This window comes from Pseudophryne corroboree, chromosome 8 (assembly GCF_028390025.1).
Source record: "Pseudophryne corroboree isolate aPseCor3 chromosome 8, aPseCor3.hap2, whole genome shotgun sequence".
NCBI classification, from domain to species: domain Eukaryota; kingdom Metazoa; phylum Chordata; class Amphibia; order Anura; family Myobatrachidae; genus Pseudophryne; species Pseudophryne corroboree.
This window is the reverse complement of record NC_086451.1, coordinates 119,656,210-119,670,019: the sequence shown is the minus strand read 5'-3', so window position 1 is coordinate 119,670,019 and position 13,810 is coordinate 119,656,210. Positions and strand designations below refer to the sequence as shown.

At 43.7% G+C, this 13,810-nt stretch overlaps 1 protein-coding gene across 1 annotated transcript in view; it reads right to left on the bottom strand.

The window, feature by feature from the left end:
- Positions 1-13,810, bottom strand: part of BRINP1 (BMP/retinoic acid inducible neural specific 1) — a 375,138-nt gene that overhangs the window by 229,744 nt on the left and 131,584 nt on the right. Inside the window, exon 2 of the mRNA XM_063936905.1 lies at positions 3,986-4,241. Coding sequence (XP_063792975.1) covers positions 3,986-4,191 — 206 coding nt within the window. The 5' untranslated portion in view covers positions 4,192-4,241. The remainder of the gene's footprint in view (positions 1-3,985; positions 4,242-13,810) is intronic.

Genomic DNA, 13,810 nt, shown 5'->3' with positions numbered 1-13,810 from the left:
ATCATTCTGTCATACCAATACCTTTGTTTTCACATGACAATGTTGAAATTCTCAATATGATGAATGTCGACAAAATATACCACACCTGTGGCCACACCCCCTCCAGCTGGTCAACTCAATTGCAGAAACATTTTATTTCGTTTTTCTAAGGGTATAATACCATAATAATACATTTTGTTTAATATTTCCTAGATCTAAGAGCCTGACACTCTTTTCCTGACCTCCTGACAGGTATCTTCCTTGTCACTCTTTTTCATCTCTCTAGATTTTTTTATCTCTCTCTTTGGGTGACATGTACTAAGCAGTGATAAAAGTGGAGAAGTGAACCAGTGGAGAAGTTGCCCATGACAACCAATCAGCATTGACGTAACATTTATAATTTGCATACTATAAACATATACAGAGCAGCTGATTGGTTGCCATGAAAAACTTCTCCACTGGCTCACTTCTCCACTTTTATCACTGCTTAGTACATGTCCCCCTTTGTCTCTGTTCCATGCTTTTTCTCACTCTTCTTTTCATTCTCTCTTTTACTCTTTCTTTCTAAGTCGCTGCTTTCCCACAGCAGCAGTTGGTATGATTGAGCCTTTTATAGTGTGTTCTGCATTTCACATTTCGTCAAGCAAAACGTGATACATCTTGACTCCTAACAGCATCAATAAGGAACATGTCTGGGCAGAACAAAAAGACATGTAAATTCCACGCTGAATAAAAAATTACAGAGGGATTACTACATAGAACACTTTAAGGCAAAGAAATGGTAACACTTATGTACCCAAATGAGAATAAGGATAATATTCAGTGGCACAGTATGAAAATGTTGCTAATCTCAACCATCTACAAGGTCATCATTATGGTCTACTGCTGATCCCTGTGGTTCTCCGGTAATAATTTGGTCCAGTCTCAAAATGTCCAATTTACAACACGTACAAGCTTTCTATTTGTATGCCAGTTATCTATAACTGCATTTTTTTTTTCTCATATTACTCATATTTCCCTTTTATGTTACCAATCTCTTCGGTGAAACTGTAGCATTATCAAATGCTTAAAACAATATTACATCCACTGCACTATCAACACCTTGTTTGCAACTTGCACACTATTAATTTGGCGCAAGTAGTCTTTCACACAGAAAATGAAATTACCGGGTGAAGCAGTTCTACCCAGTAATTTGCCAAAAACCACGGGTCCTTTTCGTGTGTGGAAGGTTCACCCCGGGTTTAAATTCCAGGGACTTCGACCCAGGAATTTATCAGGGTTGGAGACCCGGAAATTTTGACCCGGGTTGACCCTTTCACACAGAAAAAATACCCGTTTTGATCCGTAAATTACCGGGATGAGATTATTGACCCGGTAATTCGCTTTTCTGCGTGAAAAGGGGGGTCAGGCAGAGACCGGCGTAACGACCCGGCACTGAAATGCTGGGTAATTGCCGGGATTTCTGTCTGAAAAGGGTATACTTAATCCATGCGGACATTGTTGCAGTTTGTATATTTATATATATACAGTGGGAGGGAGTAATGAGAATGCTGCTGTTCAGTGGAAGCAGCCTCTCTCCCTAGTCCAGCACAGGCTGCTGTGTGCTGGGTTGTGGAGGGTCCAGGGAGGCTGTGGCCACTGAGCAGCAGCAATTTCCTTTCTTTTCCTGCGTGTTGCTGCTGCTGTGCTGCTATACTGTGGCAAGCAGTAATGGTGCAAAGTGTCAATGGGAGGAGGCAATCACTTACATATAAATAAGTGTGCAATAAGTTTCTGGATGTGCAGTTCATAGGTACAGTAGACACAATCTGACTGGTTGTGGACTGTAATCTCTGACTAAAGTTTGTGTGAAATTTCAAGGCACAGAATGTGGTCTGTGACAGCAAGAGTTTTGACAGACTGCAAGTTGCTTTTAGGGAGGAAGTACAATCCCAAACCACTGTATTTGAGTGGTTTGCAGAATTTCAGAGCAGAAAACTGTCCCTGGAAGACAAGAAGTGCTGAGGAGTGCTGAGGCCAACCTGTGTCCACCATCACTGAGGACAACATTGTGCCATGCTGGTCATAGATGTGGTAGATGCCAGGATGACCATGGCAGAGTTTCAGAAGGAGATGGGCAACTCATTGGGATTCATCCCCTTGATAGTCCACAAAACACTCGGCCTGAGCAAGGTTTATGCATGCTAGATGCCTTATCAGCTGATTCAAGAGCAGAAGGAGGCTCAGGTGACTTTGTGTTGCAATATGCTGGCCAGATGGTTGCTTAAACTCTCTCTGGCAGATCATCAGTGGCAGTGAATCCTGGATGTCCTGGATGTACAGTTTCAACCCTGAGACCAAACAACAATCAGCTCAGTTTACTCCAGTTCGAAATGCATGGCCATAGTAGCTCCGACGTGAGTGCAGTGTGGCCAAACAGATGGTGGCTGTTTTTGTGGCCAAGACTGTTCATGTAGATACCATTCCACTCATGCAGCAGCACACCGTCACTGGGGACTTGTACACCAACCAATGTCTGCCGCATGTGCTGTAACCATTTCCAGGTGCCATGCAAGAACTTATACTCATGGTGCCCTTCTCAATCATGACATTGCACCTGCCCATAAGTCCAGGAAAGAGGCCCATGAACGCATCCAGGAGCTTGGTCTTCTGCCTTACAGTCAAGACCTTGCCCCCTGTGACTTCATGTTCCCAAAAATCAAGCGGAAGATGCGTGGGATTCATTTTGAATAACTGAAAGCTGCAGCGGAGCACTTCATCTAGCAGGTAGAAGACATACCTGCTTCTGACTGGTCTAGCTGCTTCACCAAGTGGTTCGTGTGTAATTCACAATCAGAGCGGCCAGGCTGCATTCTACCTGCCTCCTATAAAGCTCTGGAGGCACCAGGTCACGAGGCAGATGCCCTCTGGCCCAAGCTGTCCCTGTTAGAATTGTGTAGCCCTGGACATTTGTCCAGTCTGCCTATATGTTAAGATGGGAAAAAAGGCATTTTGTTTCCCCCAGCACCCTGAATGATAACAGTAACCAGATGTAAATCCCACACAATATTAGAATTCAGAGATCTCGGTTACATATATTTGCGCAAATGTATAAATAAGCCCCAAAGCCGCATCAAGGCATCTCTGTATATTTGGGGTCCCTAGCGCTATATCTAGGTGCAGGGTGTGGAACCCCAAAACTCCATCATAAGCCAGAAAGCCCAGGGCAGCATACCAGTGAAAAAACTTTCAAGCACCTGAATGATATCACTAAGCTAATTGAGCATCTGCCACACTATATATGTCTATATGTTAAGATGGCCCTGACGTCAGGTAGCCTAAACATCAGCTATCAGGTGAGTGACATTTGGGACAATAGTTGTTTACCTAAGATATAACACCAAAAATTAAATATAAATAACGTATACAAAAATGCTTACTAATGTCTCAAACCTACAAATCTCAAAAAGTTGCTCTTATACCTTTTTTTTTATATTGTTGTCTCCTTCAGATAATAAGAGTCACCAGAAGTCAACATTACATAGTGATCTCTTGGTTTCAGGTCTAGATGGTGAGCTTATGACTCTGAAATACGAAATAAAGTAGATAAAAATCTACAGCTAGTAACATCCTGGATGTTTAAATTGTTAAACTCATTATTAGGAATATCATCTGATCTCATATTTTTAAACTCAAAGTATCCCTTTAATTTCTATAACATGTCAGATGAGATGATCTGATGGTATTCCTGGTATTGCCATGCTTTTAATGTGGATATAGAATACAATACTTCACAGGTCTTCCTGGGTGCAGGGTAGCCATACACTCCTGCTTAAGCCTAAGTGGCAGCTTGTACACTATACGCTGAACTTATTTGCTGAGGGCAACTTATATTTGAATCACTTCTCATTCACCAATCAAGAAGTGGATAGAACTGTACAGTATGTGAAGAATGGCTATTCAGTGGGTGAAAATCTAATTATCTAACTAATCACATGAATTACTTTATTAAAACTGGCAGACTAACCTGTAAATCTTGTATCGAGTTGAGTAGCCCTGCCGATGCCTCTCCACAAAGGACAGGTAACTCCGAGAATGGTGAAATGGACCTCGATCAGAGATGAGCCAGTCAAACTCTTTGGAGACATGTTCCTGGGATTGTAATGATTCCTGCACGGTGATCTGCTCCCAAATAAACAGGAAGGAGAGCAACTTGACTAGACGCCAGCTCATGCTTCTCCCTCTGCTTCTCCCCTCTCATTCTTGCTCCATTTTCGGGAGTCCTGTTTGAGTAAGTGAGACAATTACAAGAATTGTTAGTAGAACATATTTAAATGTATAATGGGGGGCAAGTGCAAGTAAGCCCCTTGCGAACTCGGTGGCAAGCTGTGCTTGCCACAGGCTCTATACCCACTCTATGGGTGTTGTGGACACCCACGAGTGGGAATAGTCCCTGTTAGTCGGCATGCCGACTGTAGGGATTGTGAGGGGGCGGGATGTAGGTGTCAGTATTGTGACCGGCGGTCTTCACGGTATTGTGACCGGTGGTCACATAACTACATCCCACTGCTGATACCAATTGTATAAACATAACCTGAAATAACTTTGCTGAAAGTATCACTATTCAGATAGTTACACAAAATATAAGTATTATAGTTGTACACAAACCATTGTTGCTCACACAATCTGTGATTTTCTGATGATATCATTATTAAAAACATGTGACCAAATCTACAATTAAAGACGCCACTGAGGACATCATATAGAATATTCCAAACATCCGTTCAATCGTTTATTTTGCATAACACCAGGTATAACAACAGCAATTAATATCACTGATCCCTAGACTGTAAGTGCTCATGAGCTGGATCATCCACCCTATTGTTCTCTCCCTGAACTATCGCTGTCACCCATGAGCTCCCATTCACGTTGAGCAACTTTGACTGCCCTTCCCAGGTACATGGTCATTGTGGAAGATGTTATAAGCTTTGGAGATTGATAAAGTGAAGAGAGATAAAGTACCAGCCAATCATTTATTAACTGCCATGTTATAGGCTGTGTTTAAAAAAATTACAGTTAGGACGTGATTGGTTGGTACTTTATCTCTCTCCACTTTATCAGTCTCCAAGGCTTAGTACATCTGCTCCTTTGAGTGTTATGCTATATACACCATCCACTTGTCCATACAATTATTACCCAGTATATACATAGCACATAGAGACAATAATCATCTACAAACTAGTCATATTGGCTCCTGACATCAGGAAGTATATTTATTAAAGTCCGGGTATTGAGAAGTAGAGATGTTGCCCATAGCAACTAATCAGATTCTACTTATCATTTATCTAGCATATTCTAGAAGATAATAGCTAGAATGTGATTGGTTGCTATGAGCAACATCTCCGCTTTTAAAAAACTGCACTTTAGTAAATATACACCTAGGAGTGCTGATTGATATTCATCGGTCCAGATGAGCAAAATGCAGTGTGTAAGACTGGTTGGATATGTGTGACCGGTAGTCAGGAGACCACCGGTCACCATACCAACGCCGGGATCCCGGCTTTGAGATGCTTGGTGGGGAAGGCGAGCGCAACTATGCCCCTTGCGGGCTCGGTGGCGAGCGCAGGTTCTATTTCCACGCTATGGGTGTCTGGGACACCCACGAGTGGGAACAGTCCCTGTTAGTCGGCATGTCGACTACCGGGATTGTTAGAAGGGTGGGAACCCGGCGTCGGTAATGTGACCGGCGGTCTCCTGGCCGCCAGTCACACAAATACATCCCGTACAGACATCTCCTGACTAACTGCATGTAAAAACATCACCTCAACGATCTTTAAGGAAATTCATTGTTCAGTGTTAATTGTGTAGTTTGTATACGTGAAATTGGATGTTCTCAATTTTCACAACAGACCTTTAATCTAGATCAGGCATGTCCAAACTGCGGCCCTCCAGCTGTTGTGAAACTACACATCCCAGCATGCCTTGACACAGCTTTAGCATTCTCTGACAGCAAAACTGTGTCATGGCATGCTTGGATATGTAGTTTCACAACAGCTGGAGGGACGCAGTTTGGACATGACTGATCTAGATATTTTAACCCAATGTCATATACTAAAAACAAAAAGTTAATGATGCTTGGACATTTAAATTCCATTAATGTCAGTCAAATAATGCGGTAGTAGGGGCTATAGAAGAATATGATAATAAAATAAGCCATTTACAGCATAATCTCTATCAGAGAGTGTACCTAGCTAAAGCAGCTAGACAGTAGGCCAATTAAAAAATTACCCTGAACACTTGAATGAATGTAAGTTTATTTTCCCTTCAAGACTTGTCATATTTCAAGTATTGTACTATATATTGGCTTTTGGTTCAGTATTGTATAATGGTTTTCTTTGGTAAGATAAGGGGAATAAATGCCTTTTTTATTTTAAATCCAATATTAAAGAAAAACAAGCAGTTTAAGGAGACTTACTTAATCTGTTCTTTATATCTCTTACTCAAAGCAACCAAAATGGGTTGTCAAGAACAGAAGAACGGATACCATACATGCAAGTTATTTTAAGAAGGCTGTAAAATTATCTAATCCTCTCCACACTTCTCAGCTACAAACAGCTACTTAGCTGTGTATTATACTTAAATTGGCACGTTTAACCACATCCAAGCTCCAGTTACAAACATACATATCTGTGAATTATATTTAAATTGGTATGTTTAATCCACTCCAAAATCCAGATGCAATCAGCTAAGCATCTGTGCATTATATTTAAATTGGCATGTTTAAAATACACCAAACTGCAGCTACAGTACATACTTCAAAGTATAGGTGTATTACACTTAAATTGGTACTGTATGTTTAAGTCCACTCCAGACTCCTGCTACAAAGCTACTCATCTGTGCATTTTTCTTAAATTGGTACGTTTAAGCCATCCAGTTACAAAGAATGCCATTTCCACACATTATGTAGACTACAAGCGTCAGTGGGAAATCCAGCGAAACAGGGCTAAGTGAATGGTTCAATATTCTTTGAAAAGTGCGTTGTAATATGGCGCTATTCATATAAATTATTGCAGTGTTATTGGTTATGCATCTATGGTGTTTAGCTGTGGCTCTGCATTATTGCTGTCTTATTGGTTATGCATCCATGGTGTTGGATGTAGCACTGTATTATTGCTGTCTTATTATTATTATTACATTTTATTTATAAGGCGCCACATGTGTTTCGCAGCGCCGTACAAAGGACAGTACAGGGAGAGAGAAAAATAGCATTATAGTAAATAAATAAATAAATAAATAACAGAAATATTGGTTATGCATCTATTGTGTTTGGCTGTTCCTCAGTATTATTTCTGTGTTATTAGTTCTGTATCTATGGTGTTGGCTGTGGCTCTGTATTATTGCTCTTTTATTGGTCATTCGTCTATGGTGTTGGCTGTGGCGCTGTATTATTGCTGTGTTATTGGTTATACATCGATGGTGTTTAGCTGTGACTCATCATTATTGCTGTCTTATTAGTTATGCATCTATGGTGTTTAGCTGTGGCTCTGCATTATTGCTGTCTAATTGGTTATGCATCTATGGTGTTTGGCTGTGGCTCTGCATTATTGTTGTCTTATTGGTTATGCATCTATGGTGTTTAGCTGTGGCTCTGCATTATTGCTGTCTAATTGGTTATGCATCTATGGTGTTTAGCTGTGGCTCTGTATTATTGCTGTCTTATTGGTTATGTGTCTATGGTGTTTGGCTGTGGCTCTATATTATTGCTGTCTTACAGGTTAAGCATCTATGGTGTTTGGCTGTGGCTCGGCACTATTGCGGTCTTATTGGTTATGTGTCTATGGTGTTTAGCGGTGGCTCGGCATTATTGCTGTGTTATTGGTTATACATCTATGGTGTTTAGCTGTGACTCTGCATTATTGCTGTCTTATTGGTTATGCATCTATGGTGTTTAGCTGTGGCTCTGTATTATTGCTGTCTAATTGGTTATGCATCAATGGTGTTTGGCTGTGGCTCTGTATTATTGCTGTCTTATTGGTTATGTGTCTATGGTGTTTAGCTGTGGCTCTATATTATTGCTGTCTTATTGGTTATGCATCTATGGTGTTTGGCTGTGGCTCTGCATTATTGCTGTTTTATTGGTTATGCATCTATGGTGTTGGCTGTGGCTCTGTATTATTGCTGTCTTACTGGTTATGCATCTATGGCATTTGGGTGTGGCTCTGCATTATTGCTGTTTTATGGTTATGCGTCTATGGTGTTTAGTTGTGGCTCTGTATTATTGCTGTCTTACTGGTTATGCGTCTATGGTGTTTGGCTGTGGCTCTATTACTGGTTATGCATCTATGGTGTTTGGCTGTGGCTCTGTATTATTGCGGTCTGGTTATGCATCTATGGTGTTTGGCTGTGGCTCTCTTACTGGTTATGCATCTATGGTGTTTGGCTTAGGCTCTGTATTGTTGCTGTCTTAGTGGTTATGTATCTATGGTGTTTAGCTTTGGCACCTGTATAACCCTATTTAACCAACCAAAAGGTGTAATCTTTTCCTTAATCTTTGCCATCTGCTTTTCTTAAAGACTTAACTCAATGCTTTTGTAGTCAAGATTTCACAATTGTTTTTACGGGGGTGGTACTGTCAGTTTGTGCAGTCTCAAAGTATGGAGCTAACAGAGTTGACTAACCTCAGCAGAGAAGAAACAGCAGAAGCAGCACCCACAATAAAGTTCAACTGAAGACAATCATATATTTCTCAACCTATTACAACCTCACCATGAGTCATACTTGCCACATCATACTTGCCAAATTTTATCGAGCCCCCTCCGCAAGAGTCCTGAAGAGGACAATCATGTCTGAAGTGCTGGGGATGCATGTTCCCGAGATCACGTCTTTGTGGCCCTGTCATGGGCTGTTCTAACCCACTAAACATGTGATTTTACAGAGGGGGTGGGAGATGTGTTACAAAAGGAGACTCAATGTGAAACGCGTTATCAAATGCCCAGACTGTCAGGAAAGCCCCCTGAAACTTAGCACTCTATTACTGGAAGGTTGGTTAGTATACCTTGAATTCATTTATTAATGTACAAATCTGGACATCTTTTAGGCATACTTTCTCACAGATTACGATATGACTCATTTAGGTTTGGAAGCATATATATACTGCCAGTGTAAGCATAAACTGTTCCGAAAAGCAGCCGTCCCCGCGATTCCCTGACACTGCAACCATACTTACCATTTCCAGGCCTGTCCTGTGTGCTTATGTGACCTGAGGTCAAAGGCCATTCACACCGGAAGAGGTGGAATCTCGCAACCCTGGACCTCCTTCTCACAATAAACTTTCAGTTTTAGAGTTTGCTGATTATTAGGCATCCCTATCAGACCTCAAATAAGGAATGGGTCAGTTACAGAAAAAAAATTAACTCACCATCACGTTAAGAGGCCTATTCATCCAGCCCACAATAATTAAGTATCCAACTCACCACAAGTTGCAGAGTTGCAGTGGTGGATACTTAATTTTTGAAATGATTCCCTAATAATGCTACAGAAGTAGCAGTAATACTTACTGGAAATGCAATATGGAGGAGGCAGCAGATGAATCTGCTTTAATATGTCCATAGGAAGGAGCGTGGCCCTGGGACCAGCGTCGGATCTGCAGATTGATCATAATTATAATTTTGGAAATCTGTTACCTATGTTATGTTTTACCATTTGCTATTAGTTTAACAGGATTGGGAGACAGACTGGTAGGTCAAACAGACACACTGAAAGGACAGACAGACACGCCGACAAGACTAGGAGACAGACCCACTTGCAAAATTGGGGGACACACTGATAGACTGGATAGATAGACAGACATACTGTCAGGACTGCTAGACAGACTTGTTTTGGACCTCTAACTTTTGCCTTTTTACTCAGATAACATACTTTTTCCTTAATTTTGTGTTTTACAGCAATTCACTAGTAAATAAGGAGATATATGGTAAGACTTACCATGGTTAAATCTCTTTCTGCGAGGTACACTGGATTCCACAGGGAATAACATTGGGGTGTAGAGTGGGATCTTGATCCGAGGCACCAACGGGCTAAAAGCTCTGACTGTTCCCAGGATGCACTGCACCACCTCCTCTATGACCCCGCCTCCGTGCACAGGAGCTCAGTTTTGTTAACCAGTCCAATGCAGTAGCAGGTAAAGAGACGGTAGATGTTAGTCACATAGGACCACATTCTCACGACGATAAGAAGGGACCAGCGGCTAATGCCATACAAACCCAAAGAAGCTAAGTGCGTCAGGGTGGGCGCCCTGTGGAATCCAGTGTACCTCGCAGAAAGAGATTTAACCATGGTAAGTCTTACCATAAATCTCCTTTTCTACAGTGGGGTACACTGGGATTCCACAGGGAATAACATCGGGGATGTCCTAAAGCAGTTCCTCATGGGAGGGGATGCATTGTAGTGGGCACAAGAACCCGGCATCCAAAGGAAGCATCCTGGGAGGTGGAAGTATCAAAGGCATAGAACCTGTTGAACGTGTTCACAGAGGACCACGTAGACGCCTTGCACAATTGTTCAGCGGACGCGCCACGGCGGGCCACCCAAGAAGGTCCAACATACTGAGTACAATGGGCCTTGATAGCAGCAGAGCTGGGAGACCAGCCTGCACATAAGCCTGTGCAATCACCATTCTAATCCATCTGGCTAAGGTTTGCTTGTTTGCAGGCCAGCCACATTTGTGAAAACCAAACAGTACAAAGAGGGAATCTGACCTCCTGATAGAGGCAGTCCTCTCCACATATATACGGAGAGCCCATACCACATCCAAAGACTACTCTTTGTTGGACAAACCAGAAGAGATAAAGGCTGGAACCACAATCTCTTGGTTAAGGTGGAAAGATGACACCACCTTAGGCAAATAACCAGGGTGAGTTCGAAGAACTGCATGGTCACAGTGAAATATCAGAAAGGGCGGACGACAGGACAAGGCGCCTAGGTGCGACATCCTCCTAGCAGAGGCAATAGCCAAGAGAAACAGGACCTTAAGCGTAAGCCATTTCAGGTCCACAGACTCAAGATGTTCAAATGGAGACTCTTGCAGGGCATTAAGAACAACAGACAGATCACATGAAGCCACAGGAGGGACATAAGGAGGTTGTATCTGCAAAACACCCTGAGTGAAGGTATGGACGTCAGGAATAGACGCAATCTTGCTCTGAAACCACACCGACAAGGCAGAAATATGAACCTTGAGGGAGGCCAGACAAAGGTCTAAGTCCAGGCCTTGTTGCAGGAAAGCCAGAAACCATGAATTTCTGAACTTATAGACATCGTAGTTCTTAGCAGCACACCAGGTGAAGTAAGAGTTCCAGACCCTGTAGTAAATCTGAGCCGAAGCTGGTTTACAGGCCTTCAGCATAATTTGGATGACCGCCTCAGAGAATCCTTTGGCCCTCAGGACTGATGGCTTTTGCTGTCAAAGCCAGGCTGGCCAGGTCTGGGTAGACACAGGGGCCCTGAACGAGGAAGTCTGGGTGTTGAGGAAGAAGTAGAGGACATTCCATTGATAGACCCTGCAGGTCTGAGAACCAATGCCATCTGGGCCGCGCCGGAGCGACCAGAAGCAGGACTCCTCCTTCTTGCTTGAACTTCCGCAGTACCCTGGGCAGGAGAGACACAGGAGGGAACACATATGGCAGCTGAAATTCCCATGGAATTGCTAGTGTGTCCACGAACGCTGCTTGTGGATCCCTTGCTCTTGATCCGAAGACCGGAACCTTGTGATTGTGTTGAGACACCATCAGGTCTACATCTGGTAGGCCCCACTTGTCCACTAGGAATTGAAAGACCTCCGGATGAAGGCTCCATTCTCCGGCATGTACATCCTAACGACTGAGGAAATCCACTTCCCAGTTGAGGACACACGGAATGAACACTGCCGATATTGCTGGCAGATGCCGTTCCACCCACTTCCATCATTGCAATGCGGCTTTGAGTGCCACCTTTATGATTTATGTAAACCACCGTGGTTGTGTTGTCTAATTGTACTTGAACAGGCCTGTTCCTTAACAGAGGCAGGGCCAGCGTTCATGCATTGAACACTGCCCGCAGTTCCAGAATGTTGATGGGGAGGAGAGACTCCTCCTTGGTCCAGCGACCCTGGAGAGAATGTTGATTAAACACCGCGCCCCAGCCCCTCAGACTGGCATCCGTAGTCAAGAGGAATCAGTGAGGAATCCAGAAGGGATGGCCCCTTCTCAACTGTTGATCCTGGAGCCACCAGGCTAGAGACAAGCGGACCTCCAGAGTCAGGAATATCATTTGAGACCTGATCCGCTGAGGTAGACCGTCCCACTTGGAGAGGATTAACCATTGGAGAGGACGAGAATGGAATTGAGCATACTCCACCATGTCGAAAGACGCCACCATGAGGCCTATTACTTGTATTGCAGAGTGAAGGGACACTCTTGGGTGAGAGAGGAAGTATCTGATCCTGTCCTGAAGCCTCAGGACCTTCTCAAAAGACAGAAACAGCCTCTGGCTGTGTGTATCCAGTAGTGCCCCCAGGTGCACCATGCGCCGCGCAGGGACCAGGGAAGGCTTTTTCTAATTGATCAGCCACCCATGGGCTGTGAGGAATTGCATCGTCAGCTGGAGATGACTCAGGAGGACATCTTGGGAGCTTGCCAGGATCTGCAGGTCGTCCAGATATGCCAGGATCCTGATTCTCTGTTGACAGAGATGAGCTGTTCACGGCCATAACCTTGGTGAAAATCCGAGGGGCCATGGTTAGTCCAAACAGCAGAGCCCTGAATTGATAATGGAGGTTGCCAATAGCAAACTGCAGATATTGCTTATGTGAAATGGCAATAGGTATATGCAGGTAAGCATCCTGTATATCCAGGGATACCATGCAATCCCCAGGTTCCATGGCCAGTACAATGGAGCGCAGTGTTTCCATACAGAACTTGAAAACTCTCACAAATTTGTTCAGTGACTTGAGGTTGAGAATAGGTCGGAAAGACACATTGGGTTTCAGAACTAGAAACAGGGTCGAGTAGTAGCCCCTTCCTTTTCGAGAGATAGGCACCAGCACTACCACTCCTGTCTCCAGGAGGGATTGTACAACCAAGTGTAGAGCTTGTGCCTTCAACGGGTCCGATGCGATGACCGTTGTGCAGAACTAGCGAGGGGGACGTCTCTTGAAGGAGACCGCATACCCGTGAGAGACAACTTCCTGCACCCACGCATCTGAAGTGGTCCTTAACCAGACCTGGGTGAACTGCAGAAGTTGGCCTCCCACCCTGGGGTCCCCAGGGGGAGTCCCGTCCCGTCATGCTGCAGGCTTGTCCTGTTTGGAAGCAGGCTGACGGCCAGTCCAAGATTGTTAAGATTTGGGCTTACTGGTCTTGGAAGCATGAGGCTGTCTCGAGTACACCTGACCCTTCGATTTACCTGAAGTCCGAAAGGAACGAAAAGTAGTACTTTTGGCTTTCGGAGCAGAAGGTGTAGTATTAGGAAGGCACGCTGTCTTCGCAGAGGCTAAATCAGTCACGATCTTGTTTAGATCTTCTCCAAAAAGGATGTCTCCCTTAAAAGGGAGCACCTCCAGAGTCTTATTGGAATCCAGGTTCACCTTCCTGGACCGCAACCAGAGAATATGGCGAGCCAAAATAGGTGTAGTGGCCGCTTTGGACGCCATGATGCCTGCCTCAGAGGATGCCTCCTAAATATTATGGGAGGCGGTGGTAATGTGAGACAGACACTGTCTGGCAATGTCAGAAATATCCGAAGGTAGTTCATCCTCCAATACCTGGACCCATGCTTCAATACCTTTTGCAGATTAAAATGTAATCTTTGAACATAC